The sequence below is a fragment of the Scophthalmus maximus genome, chromosome 9, assembly GCF_022379125.1.
Source record: "Scophthalmus maximus strain ysfricsl-2021 chromosome 9, ASM2237912v1, whole genome shotgun sequence".
NCBI classification, from domain to species: domain Eukaryota; kingdom Metazoa; phylum Chordata; class Actinopteri; order Pleuronectiformes; family Scophthalmidae; genus Scophthalmus; species Scophthalmus maximus.
The window spans coordinates 12156609-12180028 of NC_061523.1; the positions used below are offsets into that span (position 1 = coordinate 12156609).

Sequence of the window (23420 nt, forward strand, 5' to 3'; positions counted from 1 at the left end):
GTCGAGGTCAGGAAGCCCGGCCTTGCTCTGATTTTATAAATGTGAATATAGAATACTGAAGTACAGATTTTTTACGAGAAACCACTCAAGCCCAATGCGTAGACACAGATAAGTGTTCACTGACGCACACATCCACATACTGGACATGGCATGAAGTGGAAACCAAGTTTTTATTTAGTTTGATTCATGCAGTGCCACATTTGCACTCTGCACACACAAACACGCACAAACAATCGAGTCTCAGGTGCAGTTTAATTTCATTTTGCCCCTGCACCCATCTAGGACCTTTGAGCAGGCGCACACACGCACACGCACACACACACACACACACACACACACACACACACACACACACACACACACACACACACACACAGTTCTCATACTGTAGTTTACTGCCTCCTCTCAACCATCCAGAGAACTAACCAGCTGGTCACAGAAATCCAATTCCCTCCAAAGGTAATTTGTCCATTCCAAGATTTTCCTTTTCCCCCTCTGCACTATCTTCCTCATCAATTTATTTTGGTCATTAGTACATCTTGATATTTAAGCTCTTTGCCCTCTTATTTGTCCCTCCTCTGCCTGTTAATCATATTTGGTTTTTTTTTTTGCTTTTTGTTTTGAATCTACCTCTTTCTTGGGCTTTCCCTCCTTCCCTGGGTCACAGCCAACAAGATGTCCCTGGCTGTAAATGGGAACGCAGGGAATAAAAGAATCTAACCAGTGGACATCGCTAATGTGATTATCATTTCTGTTTTTCTTTTGGGTTTTAGACTATTTGGTCTGAGTATTAGAGCTCTGACATCTGTGATATTTTTAATAAATATTTATTGTAACAGATTTTCTTTTACACTGAGATTTAATGAGGAGGTTAATCAAATGTGAAAGGATGGGTTAATTTCTTTCACATCTTATGCAAAACAACACTCACATGGAGGTATTCTTTTCACCCATGTCTATTTGTTTGTTTTTCAGCAGGATTATGCAAAAGAACAACCAATTTGCACCAAACTCCATGGAGGCAGGGACCGTTGGCATGTGGGACCCTTAAATAAAGTATCAAGCCCCAGCATCGCTCATGTGCATATAGTAGTGTTAATTTCTGATGACGAGCACAACCTACGCGGGATTTGCGAAGCAGCCAATGATGCGTACGTGTTCACATAGTCAAAAGCAAGTATATCTGCGGCCTGAGGATGCATTCCTGCATCCACTGCAGAATAGTGGATTTGTGCCTAAACCAGAGTCACATCGCTACGGGATTTCTTCGTGGACATTAAGCACAGACCCTGCTGCCTGGCAGTCCAGTCAGCCACTCCAAAAACCAGTGACCCGAGCTGACTGGTGAACTGTTACCTTGTTAAACTTGTTACACTTTCACAGTAACTTTTTTCTCGGTTAGGTCCTGGAATGACCGAGTGGAGTGAGCTGCTGCAGCAGCAGCAGCAGCAGCAGCAGCAGCAGAGTTGCCACTGACTGATGTCAGGCTAAGTGGTCATGTCAGGCCTGTGCTGTCCTGGCTCCATGCCTGCTCTCTCAGCTGCTCGCTCAGTCCCCAGTGTCCTCAACCCTAAACGGATCCAGTTGCTGATACTCAGCTCCAGTGGTGGGCTGATCTGGCTGACTAATGAACACTTTTCCCTAATGAGGGGTACTCCTCCCCCAAATCTTATCATTCCCCGTACGCATCCTTGGCCAATTTTAACTCCTATTTACTTGCCTTTTCTCCTTTGCCCTGAGGCTCATCTCTCACCCATGCCTCCTCCGCCTCGTCCTATAGGGCACTAGTCTGCATCCTCTCATCTGAGCAGTTCCTCTGCACAGTTTTCACACTGTCACCATCTCACTTCTCTCAATCGCCCACATCCATTCGTCAAGTGGCGGCTGTGCCTCAGGAGATAGTACGGCTCATCCACTAATTAAAAGGTCGGTGGTCCGATTCCCTGACGCCTCCAGTCCACATATTGAAGTGTTCCAAGATACTGAATCCCAAACCCCAAGGTGTGTGTGTGTGTATGTGTGTGTTAGTAAAGTGTTTTGAGTGATCTAGAAAAGACTAGAAAAGTACCACATAATTAGTCTATCTTGTCATTTTCCTTGATTCATAATCAGCTCTATTAAAATCATTTACAATTCAACCAAATTGTTGTGCAACCAAAATATTTCATGGTGTATATTTTCCAATTCGATTACAGTAGTGTCATCTGTTCAGTGCTTCTTTATAAAAGTGCACGATCCCTGATAGATACCAGAGCTCTTTTTTTTTATAAATATTACCATTATTATTATCATTTTTACTTTTGTTATTATTGTGGTATTATGGTTACATGAGACAGCTGTACACCAAATAAAACTTCTTAGAGCAAAATTGCTATGGCTGCAATTCAAAATTTTTTTTTAAACTAGAACATATCAAGTACAAAGCACTTCATTGTCAAACATGTAGAAACAAGTAGATTTCAATACATGAGTTTAAAAATGCAATAATTTGAATTATTACATGTTTATGAATCTTAAAAACAACATGAATAAGGAATCAGGATCGTACATGGAGCCGTGTCCAGGGTCCTGTATAAATGAATAGATGTTTTTCTGAAAGCATTGTGCAGAGATGAAGTAATTCTTTCTGCGGCTATCTGTGAAACATCACTGCGTTAATAATCGCTCCCCCACTTTTACATGAGTTAACGGGGGCAGAGGACGGAGGAAATAAAAGATGACTCTGGTATTTCTCATAGGAGCCCTGGTGTTACAACCAGTTTGGAGGAGAACGGGAAGAACAGCAGACAACCTTGAGCCACGGTGTCAACAAAAAGACCCACCCGGGGAAACTGACGGGGGTCAAAGGGCAAAAATCCTTTCTAACACAAACTCCTGTCAAAAACAGAGACGCATCATCTGCTCTTTTCTCTCTATGTGGACTTCTGTCCACAGCCCCCCCCCCCCTCACAGCGAACACAGGGAACAAGAGCCACAAAGATAAAAGCACAGGTAACACAGCTCCACTCACCAGGCCGTCACAGTTGCTGATAGCCACAGTGGCTCCCGGTGTGTCTGTGATGTCCCCCACGTACAGGCAGTCGTCGTGCAGTGGCTCAGAGTGCCGGGTGCTGTCGCTGTCATCACGCCACTCCATCTTGGCTCCGGGGGCCACCAGCCTGGCATTGTGGTGCAGGCGCAGGTGGAGCACCCGGCCGAAGACGGTGACGTTGAAGTAAAGTCTTTCCTGATGGGCCTCGGGCTCGTGGTCCTCCTCGGCCCCTCTCGGTCCTCCCCACTCATCATTGCCTACTCCTACCTCCCTCCTCCGGCGCCTACGGGACTGCCCTCCTGCCATACGGTCAGCCGAGACTGCGTGCGACAGGAAGCGGCCCTCTGCGTCCACACTGATTGGCCTCACCAGTCCATACTCCCCCAGTACATGCTGCAGGGAGTCTGGGAATAGGACAGTTTGTGGGGGAGGGAGAGGGTAATGGGCGAGAGCAAAGAGGAGAGGATGAGGCAGGGGCAGGTGGGAGAGAGGGAAAATGTTGTCCAGTAAGAAATTTGAGGAAAGGCCAGGAGGAAAGATAATTAGAGGTTGAAGATGAGAGAAAGAAACCAAAGGATGGAGAGGAGAAGACGTCATGAGAGGAAGCATGGTGGGAGAAGAGTGGAGAAAATGTGGAATCAGGGTGGAAAAAAGAAGTGGGAGGGAAAAAAAGGGGATTAGAAAAATGTCAAACATGCCATGGAATTATTTATCCCTATAGCTCCAAGTTGCCTCGCAGGGAATACAATTTATAAATAAAATAAATGAAAACGGTAAACCTTTCACACATGCACGCGCACACAGCCACTGCCCCACCCATGAACCCAGAGGCGACCCCTGCGCCCGGCGGACGCGTTTGGAAACGGCAGCCTCAGCAGTGCGCGCTGCGCTCTTGACACCTCCTGTGCCCTTCCTCCGTCAACAGGACAGCCAGTACAAGATCAAGGTGCTAATTGCGGCTTTCTCACGCTGTTTTCTCACCGCCAGGCAGCTCGAACTGGGGGAAATAATTTCTATAACCTCGATAAACAATGAATAGGAAAAAAAAAAAAGAGAAAGAAAAACTGATGCGACAACTGACACTGACATTCCCTCTCCCTGCTTTTGGATTTTTTTGGGAACCGATTTGTCCTAACATCATCATCATCTTCTCGATAAGAAAAAAAATGCACAATGTGAGTAAAATTGTTTCGAATTGACTCGTGAAGTCAGTTCGTGCATCTCACGTGTTCTTGGTTTAAGGAACATTTCTCTCGTTCACGTGTGACAGTGGAAACAGGTGCAATATGGAGGCGACCTGACACACACACACACACACAGGGAGAGAAAGAGAGCCATGTCCACTCAGTGCCATCACAGAATCAGATACAGTTATATCATACCTTAGATTTGGTCTGCAGGTGCACTGTTATTATTATTATTATTATTATTATTATTATTATTATTATTATTATTGTGCATTTTGTTATGAATGCATCATATGTTATTTATAAAGTTCTGACTGTCCAAACCAAACACACTGATAACGCATCTCGCGGTCCCATGTTGGAGGAATGATTTAATAATGTGATCAATAAGCCGACATCCGACTCCAGCGTCTTGCGACAGATCGATAGGTGCGACAGCGGCCGAATCCGATATGTTCGGCCAGCACTTCCCTGCAACACCCGGCAGTGAACCGGCGCAGCTGATGCCCTCTCACACCCCGGAGAACATGATGTGGGAGAGAAAAGCAGCATCACAACACTGTTTGCGCCGCTCGGGGACCTCCGGAAAAGTCCCTGCGAGCGGCGGCACAGCAGGACGCACAGAAGTTACTAACGCGTCCCGCAACGTTGTTCCCAAGAACTGCAAAAAAAAGAAGAAAAAAAGACCAAACACAAGCGGGAGAAGCCGGACGGTGCTCTGCCGCCACACCGGTGAGCGCGGGGAGATCCCGCGTGCAGCTGATGAGAGGGACAGAGACGGAGGACAACAGAAACACTGACCACGTCCAACTGGGCACCGTACGTACCAACGCTACTGGCGATGTAAAGGCCGCTGGTGTGCAGCAGAAAGGCCGGCAGAATGATCAGGACAGTAAATCCAGGCGAGAGACCCATGGCAGCTCCGAACTGCGCAGGTGAGAGAGTGGGACTCCGGGCTCCAGTGTGGTGAAGTTCCCCGCCTGGCGCGACCAGCCACGCCACGACAGCAACAGCAACAGCCCGCAACTAGACTGCCAAGTGCACCGGGAGAGACGGAGCTCTCCTCCTCCTCCTCCTCCTCCTCCTCCCTGCGCGCTCTCTCTCTCTCTCTCTCTCTCTCTCTCTCTCTCTCTCTCACACACACACACACACACTCTCTCTCTCTCACACACACACACACTCTCTCTCACACACTCTCTTTCTCTCAACTCTCCTCCTCTCTCTCTCTCTCTCTCTCTCTCACACACACACACACACACACACACTCTCTCTCACACACTCTCTTTCTCTCAACTCTCCTCCTCTGTCTCTCTCTGTCTCTCAACTCCTCTCTCCCACATTGTGCGTGCTCCCCTACTCTTTGCCTTGGTGCTCTGACAACTCCCCGACTCCACACACACACACACACACACACACACACACGTGTCCATGTGCGAGGGGAGGACAGTCTATGTGAGAGCACTGACTGACACACTGTCAGGCCTGCTCACATCTCTCACCAACAGTCGAATTAACAAGCGCGCTGCCTGATGGCACCTCAGCTGTGGGACGCGCCCCAGAAGTTGTGTTCGCAACTTGGACGCTCTTTGTGGATCACTGGCACAGTTCGACTCTGCCCTCCGCCGGTCCCTGGTCTGCTGCTGCAAGCCTTGCATAAACTTTGGACATCCCGTCACGCACTCGCTGAGATGGATGAGCAGCAGCGCCCCTCGTGGCTCACCGGCAGTAGCACATCCAGCTTTGCAGAGGCCCATGGGTCCAATTTAAAGCCAGAGAGAGGAGAGAGAAAAAAAGAAGTCTTAAAGGCCCTAACCTGCTTTGTCCTCATTTAGCGCATCATTTACCATCTTGACCACTAATCTTATACTGCTAGGCAACTCGAGGCAAATTACAGATATCTAAAACACAATCTTAGAAAATGCTTTCTTTTTGGCTATACACAATAACAACAGGGAGGTAACATAGCAAAGACAACTGACAAATAACTGCCTTCCGCAATCCTTGATGTAATGATGCTATAAGGGGAATCTGTTGAGTCCCAATTAGCAGGGTGTCAGCTTCAAAAAAGCATTGACTTTATTTATAGTCTTTGTTTTCGGTTCACTTTCACTTTTGTCGCCAGATTTTCAAAGCAACGCAAACATTAAAAGAGCTCCAAAGAAGCACAAATAGTGTCTATTTAAAGACCTGCTGGCTACAAAAAACACTGAAGGAAAACACAGCATGTAAAAAATATCAAATGTGAACACAACATTACAACTTTCCAAACAGACCACTCTTCTATGGCGCCAGTGTTTTGAGGGAGGCCCTCACCCCGGTATAAAATTTGAAGTTGAATTTATGTTTTAACAACATAAGTTACAGAAATATTTACATATATTTGAATAGTTTGATCTCTAGGTGGAACAATACTCATTATTAGTTGATAATAACTTACATTTTGTACATCAGGAGAACCCTCCGACAGCAGGCGGTTGAGCCATCTGCTGCAGTTTGATTCAGAGAGTCACATTAACATATAGTTCATACTTTGAATAGATATTTAAAGGGATTTATTTGTGCTTTAATAAACATTTTGACTTTTTTCAAGTTGCAACAACATTGAAATATACATTTCTAACCCAAATGGGAGAGGGTTAGTTTAAAAATGGCAGTCCATTATATATGCTACAGCTAATTATCATGTTTATTATTGATTGATCTGGTATTTTTTGAATTCACAAATAAATTGTCAACATTGTCAAAATGAAAAATATTCAATTTACAATTAAATGAAAATAGATAAGGAACAAATCCTTGTGTTTTAGAGGCTGAAGCAGCTGGAGCAGCCTCACAGAGCTGATAGGCTGACTGCACTTCAGTCCACAAGTACTTGAGCTGCCACTAAATTTCACATCCTTGTATGATGAACACACAAAGAGAAGTGTGATGGAGTGATTGTATACTTTGACAGATCTCTCAGCTTGTCACATATAGCCCTGGTTGTTGACAGCTCATCCCACCTCTCCACTCAGCCATAATGCAACTGGCCAAACTGGGGATTTCTTCTTTCAGACTGTCAATAAGACTTACAGTAAAGATGTCCTCTCAGACACCAGTGATTGATGCCACAGACAAGTGTGTCCATGTGCACTCACCTCGCGGTGTTACCCCAGACTCTGGTTTTCTTTTATTCAGTAATGGCCGTGCCGGATTAGGAGTAGTTTCCTGAACTCCAGGGAGTCTTCAATTGTCACATCATCACTGTACTTTTACAAGACGCTCTCAAGAGTGGATTGAACACATATGCACCTCTATCTCTGCTGAAGAAATCTGCTAGTATCTATTCACAATTCAGGACTTGCATACAGGCAGTGTAAGAGTGGTAAATGTCATTCTGCAGATAATTCCCCTTTTCCCTTAAGTCATTTAATTTACAACACCTAATCTTGCTGCTATTACTTCAATTGGAACGTAAACAAAGCATCACTAACATACATCTCGATTTGTGTTGTTGTTTTTTTGAAGATCACACTACTTCCTGCGTTGGACATAAATCATGGAGTGGGTTTATTGTCCATCTGCCTATATGCGACTAAGACCAAGTTGTAAATAGACAAATGTCCTTCTTTACAAATCCTGACAATGTTTCATCCTCCCTCTACTCTGAAAATTGTGCGACCCTCAATAAGAGCAAATACTGTATAGGGGTGGGGGAGCAAAAGGAGACGGGGAGCAAAAAATCAGCTTGAAAAGAACAGTATCAGTCTCAAACAAACAAGAACTAGATTTTAAACAAGGATGGAGAGACGGGCAAAAGTAACCAGAGGTGAGTTAAGGTCAAAAGAAAGTAAGGGAGAGAGAACGATGCCAAAAATGTACAAAGGTGGACGTATCAGGGCCAGAATGGACACTTTCACAAACACAGGCCAATAACATCAGGAGGCCTCTGCTATACAAACACTAAACAAAGACACTGACCCTCTACAGAGAGAAAAGGTGTGTGTGTGTGTGCGTGTGCGCGCGTGTGTGTGTGTGTGTGTGTGTGTGTGTGTGTGTGTGTGTGTGTGTGTGTGTGTGTGTGTGTGTGTGTGTGTGTGTGTGTGTGTGTGTGTGTGTGAGAGAGAGAGCAAGATCAACTAAATAAAAACCTACCCGAAGGTGGTCCTGCAGTGGACGGTGATGTATTGACATTGCCAGTGCATATGTAAAGGCACTATTGACCCGAGGGTTGAGCTCCACGGGCTTTCAAAATACTCCATCCAATGAAAAGTGAAATGTATTGACAAAATCAGTCTGTGAAAGCATAAAATTGTGAAAAAAAGAACAGAAATCCATGTATGAAGTGGATTGCTGCATCCACTTCTCAGAACTTTGTTTGCCCTACAATAGAAGTGTGTACATTTTTGCATCGACTCACCTATACGATGGCCAAAGTGTCTGTGTGTGTGTGTGTGTGTGTGTGTGTGTGTGTGTGTGTGTGTGTGTGTGTGGTACGTTGAGAGGTATCTTCTTGTATCTTGTATTGAAATCACAACTGGGCTATAGTGTTTAAAATTCCACAAGGCTGTTTAGAAGCGCGCGCGCGCGCGCACACACACACACACACACACACACACACACACACACACACACACACACACACACACACACACACACACACACACACACACACACACACACACACACACACACACACACACACACACACACACACACACACACACACACACACACACACACACTCACACACTCACACACTCACACACACACACACAGAGATAGAGATAGAGGAACACCTCTAGAAGAAAGATACACCCAGGTTGCCTTGCTTCAAACGACACATGAAAATGCCACAGTGTTCCCACCATGCCGATCTGTGACCAGATGACATCCCCATCACACATCGACACCATCACCGCCCCCGTTTCCCCTTATCCCCAGACTACGTCCCCACCACCCATCACCACCTCCTTCCTCCTACTGCTCCTAGTCACTTTGCTGTTTCCATGGCAATACCAAGCCCTGCACCTTGAAAAGTGCACTTGGAGGGAGCTGGGGAGGGACAGACAATAATATCCTTCCCAGACAAACAAACAAACACACACACAAACTCTTTGGGTTTGCAAAGGTTATTATAACTAGGTTTGGTGGGGCAGGGGCTTCGTGTGTGTCTGTGTGTGTGTGTGTTTGTGTGTGTGCGTGCATGAATGCAGGCATGTTTGTGCTTTTGCCTGGGAGGTGGGTGTTCAGACGTCCTTTGCCTGTGCGTGTGAAAACAGATGGTGAGTGGAGAAGTGGAGCTTCATGGTCAGATGAGACAAGAGCAGATATAAAGTGTTCTTAACATGTTGTAATGTTTCAGCATTGTATTCGGTGAATGTAGATTATAATCCCAAATTGTCATGTTAGTCGACAAGTGTTCATTCCACACTTTTGTGAACAACAGTGAGCACAGTGTAGTGGCACTGAAGCAAATTCTTAAAAACAATTTTTTTGTGGTATTAAATAGATCAGCACAGCAACAAAACTAAAACAAAGCTCACACATGCACTCACTGTTTCATGAATTCATTCTAATTTTCAGCAAAGGAATATAATCTCGTCTCTAGGTGATGTTGTTGATAAACTATATTTTCTGAAATCAAACGATGAGCTGACTGTGTTTTATTGTTATGACTGAGTGCTGTACTCTAAGTACTGTTGGAGTAGTCTACCTGAGCTTCGGCACCTTTTCTCACGCGCATCTTGACATTGCCGTTTGTGTAAAGGGCTATACGGAGTGAGCATATGCCACATTGTGTCCTGCAGGGCTGTCGTGGCAAGTCTCTCCAATGACTCCTGCCGTCCCAGCAAGGTCAAGCAGCAGGCCACCATGTGTCTGCATGTATTAGCATGCCTTATGAGTGCAAGGACAGGTGTTCCCAGTGTCTCAGAGAGGTTACAAGAAGAGGCATCAAAGCCCCATGACAGCACATCAGGCCAGAGCCATGAACCCTGACATGGGTGGCTGCTGAAAGTCAATACACACAGCTCCACACGGAGCACATCAGATAGGGCCTCCTAGGTGTGCGTGCATGTATGCATTTTAGTTGAACACACGTGGAGGACGGGTGATCTGGTCTCTTGCAAACTCAAAGTCTGGAAGAGGCCGTAGGAAAACGAGGGCTGCATGATCGGAAATAATAAAACTTTTGTTACCACAGAATTTAAGATCAGCAATGAAGCGCAAACGATTTGTTTACCATAAGTGTGGTGCACTTGGGAAAATAAGTTATTCCATTCCTGAAAAGCAAAAATCAATGACACTTTTTTATATAACAAGACGATTTGTTTAGAGTGGTCAAATCACTCTTAGCAGGGGAGGAGCAGCCTAACACCGCATTCAAATAACAATTGAATTCCACCCCAAGGGTCTAAGAATTCAGATCAGGGAGTTGGAAAAACAAATGATTGTGCATACACATTAGGCAGTCACTGACTTTTTATAAGTTTGCCTGAAATAACAATAACGTGTCAATTTGTATCCCTTGTAGTGTTAGAGGGCTTAAAAGGAATAGTTCTATCAATAAGAGCAGCTGTACCTCTAACCTTTCTCTTTAAGTTAGGACGATAAAACTGCCATGTCCAGCATTTCCCTAATGCAGCTGTGGCACGTACGCATTGGGGGAGTCAACGGACGCGCCGCTTGTCACTTTGAATGGCCTGATGTCATGGGTTTTTCGTTGCATCACAATGCTTGCACTGCGTGCGGTTGTTGCAAACTTATTATTATTTTCATTGTACTGCAATTGATCAGATTTATTTAACTTATTAACTTACTAGCTGTCCTACACTGACCTCTGTTTTGACTGATTTGTGTTTGACGTGACATTTTGGATGTTGTTTGTGTGTTCTTGGTGGGGTAAGCTGCAAATTAATTGCCCTTCTTGGAATATATAAAGTGTTCTGAACCTATATCTGAAAGCTCAACTTTTTTAAGCAGCATCGGCAGAAGCCAATCAAATCGGGTTTAAACAAATACTGCAAATACAAATCCTGCTTGGCAACAAGCATTAACATAAGCCTGGAGAGAGGAGGTAGAGGCAGCTGGGGAATCTGGTATGTGTTCATCTGGTTGTGGAGTTTTTATTTTCCATATAGCTTACTTCCCTTTAGCATTGCATAGTCGGCTAACATGGTGCGTCAACACAAAAGCCAGCTACGTTTGTGTCCGGAGCAGGAAAATGTGATGGGTTTTTGTTGTTATGACGATCATACCAGTCGTCAGGCGCAGCCACTGTCAAGCAGCAAAGCAACAAATATGTGTGTGTGCTCAGTAATCGACTTGTCAGAGTCACGTAAGTGGTTTCCTGAAGGAAAGCCGCCCCCAGCCCAGAGCTGCTTTAGATGTGTGAAAACTTTTATTCCTTTTGAATTGGTGATTTAATATCTTGACATTTCAGCTAATGAAACTGAGATTTGCCTTCATCTAGAACAATCAAGGAATGAGAGATTGAAAGTGAGAGGCTCCAATAAGGCAAAGAGAGAATCAGGGGGAAAAAACAACAAGGCAATTTATTAACTGTCCCAGCTAATCTCTAGCCACACTGCAATCAGACAAGTTTGCAGGAAACTTGGAAAGACCCCATCTGATCTTATAACAAATATTTCTGGTATTTACTTCCTATCTGTAAGTATTTAACGGTTCACCCTATAACAACAAGAGTTGGACAACAAAATACTCCAAGTGAGAAACCATGAGGAACAACAGTGAATCTCAAGTCAAGTCAATTAATTCTCCCCCGCAACATGTCACCTTTGACTTCAATGACTTCCTGAACAAAGGCTTCTCAGAAAAAATCCCTCGCAGAGATTAACATGAGATGACCAGCGCTGTTTTTCTATGGCTTTTCATGAAATTGAGTTTTAACTTAGGCAATGGTCAAACCAAGACAAAGAGAGGAAAATAAGAGCAATCGCTGCCAGGTAATTTGACAGAGGCATCAATTAATCCAAGGAGAAGCGGAGATAATGACACAGGCATTTTCTCCATCTTTTCTCATTCCATCTCAGCAAGACTAGAATGTCACTGGTCGTGCGCCATTGCTTAGTAAATGAAGACGGAGTAGACAATCTCTCCCCTAAGTTCTCCATGAAGTTTGGTACCTATCGTTCAGAAATGGACAGCAGCCACTTCCTCTCACTACTCGGGACAGTTATGCGCCGCATTGCTGGAAGAAGGGAGGTTCAGCTGAAGTTCAGCTATGACCTATCCTTGTATTCAACCCGCCGCCTCTGAAGGTCTGCACTGTAGTCCTCATAGAAATTGGATCTTGTGGCTACGGTACAATATGTGCCTTCAAAAGCCTCCCACAATGAAAATGTTATGTCACCCTCTCCGTCGGTTGAAAATTTTAAGGTCTCAGCCACTTGTTGTCTTCTCACGGTAATGAAAATGTTGCCTGAATTTGCTCTAGGCGTTAGACTCAAGATCCGTTGTACGTGGTACCGGGCTTGAGACAACTGCCTGAGTTGTGTCCAGCTTGGTGTGATGTCTTCAAGTCAGTGGCTAGTGCCGCTCTTTGCTGTTCAAGCAGTTTAAGCGGATGCATGTTGCTGCATCGCTGCTAGTTCTGGCTGTGGAGCTCTCTGATGCGGAGTCGTTTTTGGCTTGTTTCCCTGATTTGGACGTCGTGAAAGTGTTTTGTCGATACAGGCTCAGAGAGTCAATGTTGTAAAAAGAAAAATAGGATTTAAAATGGTAAATGGAGACACTCCGCCATGTGAGTTGATTAGCGCCGCTGTTATCTGATCCCTCCCTCTCCTAAATGGCAGACGGACACGCAAAGCCTTACGATTTATGTTTGGAGCGACTGAACGTGTGCGCCACTGAAGCTGGGATGAGCCAGTACAGGGCAATTGAGTGTGTGACAGTAAAGAGCATAACCAGGGAGGGACTGATTCATGGTTTGTGCTGGGTAACCCACACACCTGCTACAACCAATTATCAGTAAAGTAAAACACAAAAATGACTTCTAGATACTTCTAGATACTGGCCAAGACTGAAAAGATCTCATCATTGGTCATGTCCAAATATCCAAATGTCTGTGTGCATTTCATAACTCTAATCATACCAACAGTCAAAATGTGCGTCTCCAACAGGCATATTGATCACCATGAACCAGTGAAAAAACATCAGCAGAAACAAAGATGGTTGTATTGACACAGATAACCATGTGACACTGACCCTTTGTCCATCGTATAGGTGAGTCGATGCAAAAATGTACATATGCAATGTATCTTAAGATCAGCTTATATAATTATTTTTGGAGAGGCAAACAAATTTTCCTGAGAAGCGGATGCAGCAATCCACATTAAATATATATTACTGTTCTTTTTCTACAATTTCATGCTTTCACAGTTAAGATAACTGACTGATTTTGTCAATATTTTTCATTGGGCGGAGTTCTGTGAAAGCCCATGGAGCTCAACCCGCAGGACCACTTTGGGTACAAGTTTATATAGGTGGTAGACACACCACCTATATAAACTTGTACCCAAAGTGTACTAAAGGATAATCCTTCTGTACACACACGCACGCACACGCACAAACACACACTGTTTTCTCTTCTAAAATAGTCCAGAGCACTAAATTAATATTTCTAAATCTTCTACTCTCTCAAGAGGATTACGTTTCTTTCTTTTTTTCTGGAATAATCTTTGCCTGGACCTGGTTTATGCCAGTGACCAGGGCAATGGACAAGTGCATTTTCCCAGGCTGCTTCAAGCCAAAAAGCCTGGCCTGAAATTCCAACAGTGCCCCCTCCCAAGAGGCAGCCATGCCAGCAGAGACAGATGCTGCTCCCTGACCTCTGTGGCACAGCGCCCACAACATTTAAACGTGACCACAGGAAGCTCAAGGCCCCGCCCAGGAATAAATATTATTGTTGTACTGTAATTATTGGTAGAAAAGTATGTGTACACGTGATGGAGTGAGAGAGAAAGAAAGATAGAGAACGGACGTTTCTATTTGAAGAAGTAATGCAGAGACTGAACTGGATCTTTTCAAAGCTCATGTCACTGGATCAGGTCAGAGGGTGCACAGAGCTGGTCCAGTGGTCGACAGAAAATATCTTCCTCTTAATTGCAAACTTGTGTTTAGACATAGTAGTGCTAACCAAGCGCAGAGAATCCAGTACACAGCCTCCATTGTTGTTGTTTCTGATGCATGCCGATTACACAAAGCATTAGTGGGAATGCGCAAAGTAAGCTGTGATGTAATCATTTCTGAAAGACTCAGTTTACATGTACACACGGAGACACACTTTGTTACTTAAATTGCTCAGAAATGTTTTCTTCCTACATAAATGGAAACAGTAGGAGTACATAAAAAAAATGCACTACAGGTCTTTTTGTTTTCTTTTTCCTTTTCATCCCATGTCATTCTTATACATGTCTAAGCTTGAACAACTCAAGACCACCTAGAATTTCTAAGACGAAGTCATTAGCCACGCTCTGGATCGATGTGACATTGCTACCATTTGTTTTCAATCTGCATTTAAACGGTTCTTTCAAATTGCTTTTGTGAAACAGGCCCTGCAGATCAGTAAAGCAAAGCTCTCTAAATACATAATATTGTATTACTGCTCTCCTCATACAGCAGTTAGGGAATAGGCAGGTATACCTTCAAATTGCAAATAATGGATGTAATAGTATCAAATGCAGAGAGTCACAAAGTGTCTGTACATTGCCCCAACATTGTGTTAACACTGGCTGTGTTTTATTACCAGTTCCGGCTCATGAGAGCAGGTAGAAATAGACATGTGGCTCACATTTCTATGAAATAAACAAAAGGACTTTTAGTCACAGTGCTGCTCACGAGGTGGAATAATCCCTCAGAGGCACGTCTAGCTTTCAGGAGAATGAGACGTATGATATGCACTGTAGGTGCATTATCAGTTCCGCAGAGTGCAAGGGGGCAAGAGGGCCTGGTAATTGAATGGAGAGCCTTTCTTCTCCTCTGCTGCATAGTGTGGGTTCAGGGTCGAGGCTGGCACAGTCTTACGTCAACCATTCAATTCTGGAGAGAATGGTGTGACATTGGTGACACAGACTTTTACTGATGCAGCACTAACATATCAGCATGAGCTTCAGTGTGAGTGTTATCCCTGGTGTACTGAGTTCTGTGCCTATTAATCAAATGCAGATTTGATATCAACATACAAGATGTCAGCCAGTGTTAATCATTATATAGAAAGCCAAGAGTGTGTGATGATGTTAACTTACGAGATGCAGTGGATGTGATATGATTGCAATACCATGTGCTTTGTAAGGTGTATCGTATGTGTGATGTGTTTCAGATTCAAATTAGAATTGAAATTGATTGAAAATGATTTGAAATGTATGTGTTTACCAGATTATTATTTTTCATGTCTCTTGTCCTCAATACTGAAGCTTAAATAGAATATATATGTGTCACTGCATATTCCGTATAAAACGGTACCATTAGTGCATAACAATATCTCTGTGTCCTGAAATGTTCAAATCTCGCTCACATATGCATCAGACCCTGGGCTGTTGGCAAAATAAGACGTAGTGGGTGGCTCCTGGAGTCTTTACCCTGGGTAACGTGTTCAGCAGGGTCAGGGGTCTGAGGCCAAAGGGACCAAAGGGTAAATGAGTGAGAGTGTCAGGGTGAGCAAAGGAAGTGGTTGGCTGACAAATTAGGGAATCAGTGAGGAGAGAGAATGATGAATGGAGGTCCAGCGAGAGGAGAGGTGAGGACGTGACCACGTCATCTAATGAGAGAGAGGCCAAGAGAGGTGGAGGGAAGGGAAAGACAACAAAATTAAGGTAGGAAATGAACGGCTAGAGCAACTCGAGGCCTCCTGTTTAAAGCCAGTAATTATTCATTGTTATCAGTGCAATCAAAATATGCATCCACACGAAGCTGGCTAAATTTCAAGTGATCTTTTCTCTGTTTTGGCCTTCTGTTCAAACTAATCCTGCATTTTTATTACCCAAAAACCAGAGCTTTTCGAAAAAAAGGTCTCCAGAGTGGATACATCTTTAAACGCCAGCTGTGCATTTTTGTGGGAAACTCTGACATGGGCCTACCCGGAGGGTAGTCGCAGTGAAGTTAAAAAGTCAACTTTGCAACTTTTAAAATGAGTGATCACAGAGGACAGCAGAGGCGGTGCAGAGGTGTCGTGATTAAGCTGTATTTATGTTGATTGCTTTTATGAGTCATCATCAAATGTTTATACTTTTTTCAGCTGTATGACAACACTCGCATGGAAATATGTAAATCATGAACTCAGGTGTGTAAAAACACAGCAGGGATGATCACAGGGAGCAGAACCGAACAACCTGAGACTTAGACGTGCAGTTGTCCAGCTATAATAATAAGAATTCATTGGTGGAAAGAAAACAGAAAACAGCCCTGCAGGAAAATGATATCACCACTTTAAAGTTGACATGTTTTTCAAACAACATGAGTAAACCCACGTGGATTTTGTTGCTGTTTATGAGTCAAATCATGAGGTTGAGAAGATGAAGTGGAATTACTATTCTCATCCACCAGTTGATAGCCATAATCAACCAGTGGGCTAATTACTTCCACCATGACGGGAAAGTCTCCACATGGAATAGATCAGCGCTGATTCTGATCTGTATTATTATTATCTGACGCACACATGCACTCATTCAAACAAACACACATGTAACATGAAAGCCAAAACCAATCGACGGTTATTTTGTGCTTGATTCCAAGAATGAAAGAATATGGAGATCTTCAAAGAAGTGATCACGATTCCAGCTGCGAAAAAAAAACAAAACAGCAAGCATGCAAAACACACAATGTTCCAAATATTTGTCCCCGTATTATAAAAACTTATCCTTGGATTAATATTGCTATGGTATATTAATAAATACCCTTTTCACAAGGGTCGCCAAACTTAATGGTCTTGGTATGGTAAATGGACTGTACACACACACACACACACACACACACACACACACACACACACACACACACACACACACACACACACACACACACACACACACACACACACACACACACACACACACACACACACACACACACACACACACACACACACACACACACACACACACGACTGGGAAGAGCAGTCCCATGGTGTCTAACCTTTCGTATGAAGGCATGCTTTCTTTCTGGGAGAGCGCTAATGTGCAACAGTGTGTAAATCCTCGGCAGCACAGAAACATTTTATGCACCCCAACACAATTTAATTTAGTTTAATCTCAGCCCTTCCACTGGGAATGCAACATATAATTAAACTTTATGGAACTGCCCTGCAGCTCATGCGGAGAAGCAGATTGTCTCACACGCAGACACACAAAGACCAGGAAACACACAATAATTTGTGTCGATGCATAATCAAAGCGTTACATAAGTTATGATTTAAAATTCAACACCTAAAAATAAATATTGATAAATCCGGTGAACACAGCAGTGCATAATTGAGAGAACAGCAAGAATAACCATGTAAACCTGTAATGCATCTTTTTCTATTACATGGAAGTGGGAGGATTTCATTGATTTGATTCTACGCTACATTATTTCTCCATGTATAATGAGGCAAACGCCGTGGATGCAATAACACCAGTTATTAGGGATGATACAGAGAAATTGGTTCGGAATAGATTTTTATGCAACTCAGCTCCGGTCTGCTCATAGCGCGGATGAATGTTCTGTGGCGCTTTTATTGGGTTACTGAGGACATAACATTGTCATCTGTCTATCTGGATGGGGCTTAGCATGGTGGATTCTCATTGGAGTTTCCATGGAAAAGGAGTGGTCAGGAGAGTAATGCCACGGTAACTCTGGGCTCAGGGTCTGAAGGCATCACCTTGGAGACGGCGGCCGATCAACTGCGCCTGGATGTGTGGATCAGATGTGTAACCTGCTGTCGCAGATGTGTTGCACCACGGGCAGCGCCAAACACATGGGAGGAACGATGAGTCTACATGTGTTCATGCATCACACGCAGACTCAGGTACCTGATGCGTTTGCTGCACCTTGGGGGAGAGGCCAGAGGCCTTTTGTTGATGCATCTCACTGTATCTACTTGCTATGTGGAACAAAGGCCTGCTCCTCCGAGACCTCCCGCATCTCCCTCTCTTCTCCTCCCCTGACCTAGTTTACCTGATTGATTTCTACCCAGCTGGCCACTTGTATAACACCAAACAATCATTACTTGTGTGTGTGAGTTTGCGCGTGATCAAAGTATTGATGCAGCAGGCACGAACCAATCTGGGTTAAGATTTGACATGTTTCTTTAACATCTTTGGTAAAGGAGTTTTGCCACTACCGGATCTCACAACATTTTAAATCAAACAAGCACAAAGTAAGAAACAACTGTGAATAGTGTCCTGTATTCCTCTGTCCTCTGATTCATCTTCTTTTCAAGCTCTCTCATTGTCCGTCTCTTTTTCCTTTTGACTCTGATTTAATAACTGTCTCTCCCTCTCTACTTCATTCTCAGCCTAACTTCAGCACAAATGAGGTTTGACATTGTACAACGACATCTTGTGCACAAGTGTTTTTCTGGAAGGATGTAGCAACAGTTTTTTTTTTTTAGGCAAGTCCATTTCCCAGGCAACAAAACGACTCTTTTCTTCTTTCCAAGTAACCTCAGTACAGTCCATCTGGGTCTCTCTCTCTCTCTCTCTCTCTCTCTCTCTCTCTCCAACACAAACACACACACACACACACACACACACACACACACACACACACACACACACACACACACACACACACACACACACACACACACACACACACACACACACACACACACACACACACACACACACACACACACACACACACACACACACACACAATAACGGAGTGTACTGCCAGTACTGCTCCTCACACCCCCTTCATGTCCCTTTGGCCTTGAAAAGTCTGTTTCTTTCACACAAACGCGCTATTTATAAAATCACTTTTCGTTGCCTTCTCCCTGCCTCTCTCTTTCTCATGAGATCCAACCTTGACTGCCACAAAATGCCAAATAATGTTACATTCCTAATATATGATATTCATTCAGTGGTGTTCTTACAAGTCCCATGCGCTGCACAACTACAAGAAAGAGAGGCAGTTTGGGCTGCGCAGCCTTGACTGAGTGAGAGCGGCATTCCGACTGCTCCTCAGACTGCCTGTATTTCACCACTCTCACCGTGAAGGTTTAGGGATTAACCAGTTAGTCTTGTGACATTGATTTTAGATCAAATGTAAGGAACGCATGCAGCACTCCTCAAAAGGCAGTATAATTTCTGTGGTTGACATACCCGGGGGGTTTTAATCATCAGAACTATGTACCTGTCGATTATAATGGTTGGTTGTCAAAGTCAGGAGGTTGCACTGGTCTTTGAGTCCTCACCGACACAGACACTATATGTCCTTGAGCAGCGCAGTGGGACACACCCAACCCAGTGGGAGAGGAGTAGCGAACCCAAACATCATGGCGGTGAGCAAGAAGGAGTGAATTAAAGGAACAATTCTGGCTTATTGTAACTTTGGTTTCATCACAATTTGCAGTTTATTCATCACTCCAGTCAGTAATGATAACATTGTACATCGATCAGGCGAGAAACAAGAAAAGTCAGATGATCAGGCAACGACACCATAACAGTTTAGCCAGGTGATAATTGTATAAAGGTAAAGCCAGATGAAGAATCACTAATCATTTCTCATCAGACAATGTGTGCGCTCATGTCCAAAATGGACAATTTGAATTAAAATGTTTCGCTGTTTGCTGTTTTTTCCTTCCTAATTGTTTTCCTCTTCTACTGACCTGCCGATATGTTCAAAACAACAAGTCCTCAGACTCAAACGACGAACTGTGTTGTACGTGTTCCATGTGCTCTAATACGACCAAATAGAACCGGTTCCTAAATGAGTGCCTCTACCGGTGACTGAGTTATACGCCACAAATACATTTTGCCTCAGAGCATTATGGGGTTTTATTTGATTCACAAACGCCTGATGAACTTGAAAAGGTATGGGCTATGGTTAGGGTTACATGGCGATTACTTCACAGAAGAAAAACAATCCTTTGAAATACACAATCTTGACAGACTTATACGGTTCGTCTACCGCTGACCTCAAGTGGCTGGGTACATAATGACCGCTAGAGGTCACCTAGTCCTAGGTCATAATAAATAATTCATAACAAACAATCTATGTGGTCATTTTTTGGTAGAGGACAGTCTCGTTCAAAACCTGTATGATCATCTGACCGATCTTTATCATCTTACACCGTATCACTTCTTTAATCACTGTCTTTTCAGTCCTCAGCAATTAACTTCATTAGTACCAGTAGCTTATGATGACCAAAGCTTTTAAGATAAGATGGACTTTCCCTTTAAAGTTACAGGGATCAACTTAAGAATGCATCGTGGCATATATCGCAGGAGCTGATGCTATTCACTGAACCAACTCCTGGGTAAAAAAGTTTTTTGTCTGTAATAAATATCCTCTTCATAATTATGATTTTCATGACACACTGACGTACAGTTTGGTCAGTAGACCCAACTGACCATACGTTGAAGTGTGAAGCTGCGGTCTTGGGACTGTGCGATCCAGATTAGTGATTTCTGGGCAAACGAATGCTGCCTAAAGCCACAGGCTGTGAGTCACTGGATCAGGAGGAAGAATTCACAGCTCAACAAACGTAGGCCACCAGCCAGGCCAACCCACTCTGCTGGCAGCCGTGCGTGGACATGAGATCACACAAACACACACACGTATGCACATGGGCATGAGCTTTACACATGGTGCAGCACATGCATACAGTTACTCATGAACCACACACATCACTGCCACTTCTGTTTTTGTCCTTCAAAATCTCTCTATATATATAGAGAGAGAGAGAGAGAGAGAGATATAGATATCTATATATAATCCATATTTCTGATGCGGCCTCTGATAACTTTTTACTGTTGTTTCACTGTTTTATCTGTACCATTGACTTGTATCCACAGTATCTCTCCAGCCTTCCAAGATAAAGTCCTTCTTAAAGTCATTCGTGGCTCACAAGAACTAACACGAGTGCAGCGTCGCGGCATTCCCTTATCTAGCTATCATTTCAACATCCACAAAGAAGGGCAAGGAGCACGTTTATCTCCCACGCCATAATATATCCTCTCACTCTGTCCTTTTTATTTCAGCCGACTGACAACATAAACGCAGGCCATTTATTTAACAGGATTAAGAGATGAAGGGCTGCTTTGCACTTGACCAGAGAGCACAAGCGCCACACAGAAATCCTCCCTTGTCCCGCGGCCTGAAGCTACTGCTCGTGTTAACCGCTAACACCTTCATCCAGAAGGAGAGGGGAGGGGCTGCGCAGATAGAGATGATCCCGGCCAATGGGCCTCTCAAGGCTGGGTGATCTATCTCATCCTCTGCCCATTGCCTTGGGAACGTGGGAAGGGAGCATGCTGTGACTGGGGCTGGTCATGGCAAAAAATGTTGTTCTGAAATTTAGAATAATGGAGAAGAAGCCTTTTCCCACAACGCCCACATTTTTAAAACTGCAACAGCTTGATTATTGTTTGTTAAACAATTAACGCGCATGATGGCAATTTTACAAGGACATAAAATCTGTGGTGTTTACAGCTGCACCTCATAGACAAAGTACAAACTTTTATTTATTACTAGATCTTCCTGCTGTTGTATCCACACACTGCTGCTGCACGAAAAAGTCTGTTGACGGTTTAACAAGACTGTTCAGGACCTGTTGAGATCAGCAACACCTCTGATGCCAACTGGCTATTTCCTCCAATGAGAAAAACCAAATATAGCCTGTGAAGAAAATAGCTACGCTCCTTATTAGTCTGCAGTTCTGTATATTTCCATGTGGGGGCGTGGCATGGGGCATAAACTTACGGCAGAAAAGAACAAGATGCTCCATCCCTGACATTATAAAAGATCAGAGAGCTCTAAAAGGTCGCCGTTGCCATATTCTCATTCTCGGCGGTATTGACACTTGGTATTTCTCTGATCTTTTGCTCTAATTAAAAAAAGGAAGAAAAACAGTTGCCAGGGCTGCAATTCATAGGTGTTTGTGAGCTGCGAGTGTGTCTTTGTCTATGTCTTAGGTTGTGAGCTGGTGTGTGTCTCTGTGAGTGCGTGTTTAAAAACCAAGGCATCAGGACCTTCTGATCAAATGTGTATCACCAAGCCCCTCCAAGAAAATCTCATTAATTTCCTCCGGTGTTGGGACTGAGCCAAAGATCATTCCAGGACTGCCATAGATCTTAAATAGACTTGACGAGTAACAGTTTAAGAACGCTGTAATAAATTCACATAAGTAGCCTTGTGTTAATCTGCATTTTTGTGTGATGAAATGTAACGTCTGTCCATTTCAGATTTAAGGACACAGATTCTCAATAGCAGACAAGAAGAGGTGAAGGAGACGACCTTGCCGGCTGCAGAATCACACAGCATCTGTGGTATTCTCTCTGCCAGGGTCAACTTACCCCTCAATGTTATAACTCACTCTGTCAGAAGGTCCACACCAGAGAGTGAGTTTAACATGTCGGAGTTTTAAACAACAGCCACAAACAATTCTGTCTGTACAAACCACCGAACAACTCTGAAATCAGCACTAGTCACCTCAAAGTAGCTGTCAGCGTAAAGTCATTACTCTCACGACTTGTGTAGTGCGAGAAACTACGGCAGGTACACATCCAAGCAAGTCATTTGAAAACTAAGAGCTCAAAGACGTTCCAGGCAGTCTAGGTACCTTTGTCCACAACAGAACCTTGTCAAAGTGAGAGGGTCAAAGAAGCTCATGAGGAAAAATTCAAGTGTGTTAATTGTGAAGAAAAGTTTTGCATTTGCAGAAAATGTGAATAAAATCTGCAGGATGCAGATTTTCGTTTTAACCCAATTTTACACCTGCCCTCGATTGGCCAATGACAGTCAAATCAGAAAGAAACAGGCCAATCAGAGGGCAGGTGGTTCCGATACCTTGCATATCCTCTGCAGGTCCTGAAAGGTGTAGTAGATTTTTCAAGATGGTTGATGGCGCGGGCTCTGACAGTGTGGGGACGTTGAACACCGAGTTTGACACATCGGATTTATTTGACCTCTCTTCTTTCTTTGAAAAAAACCTAAATAAAAATATTTCTACAGCTGTACAATGTGAATTCTTCCTGCAGATTTATTTTGCAGGTTTACAG

At 43.8% G+C, this 23420-nt stretch overlaps 1 protein-coding gene across 4 annotated transcripts in view; it reads right to left on the reverse strand.

The window, feature by feature from the left end:
* Positions 1–23420, reverse strand: part of LOC118319704 (A disintegrin and metalloproteinase with thrombospondin motifs 2-like) — a 123334-nt gene that overhangs the window by 92296 nt on the left and 7618 nt on the right. For 3 of the 4 annotated variants that reach the window (XM_047334519.1, XM_047334520.1, XM_047334518.1), the window contains exons 1-2: positions 5046–5232; positions 3011–3435 (exon numbers count right to left, since the gene is read on the reverse strand). In XM_047334519.1, coding sequence (XP_047190475.1) covers positions 3011–3435; positions 5046–5133 — 513 coding nt within the window. In that variant the 5' untranslated portion in view covers positions 5134–5232. Of the gene's footprint in view, positions 1–3010; positions 3436–5045; positions 5233–23420 lie in introns of those variants that run through there. The other variant, XM_047334521.1, reaches the window with a different exon arrangement.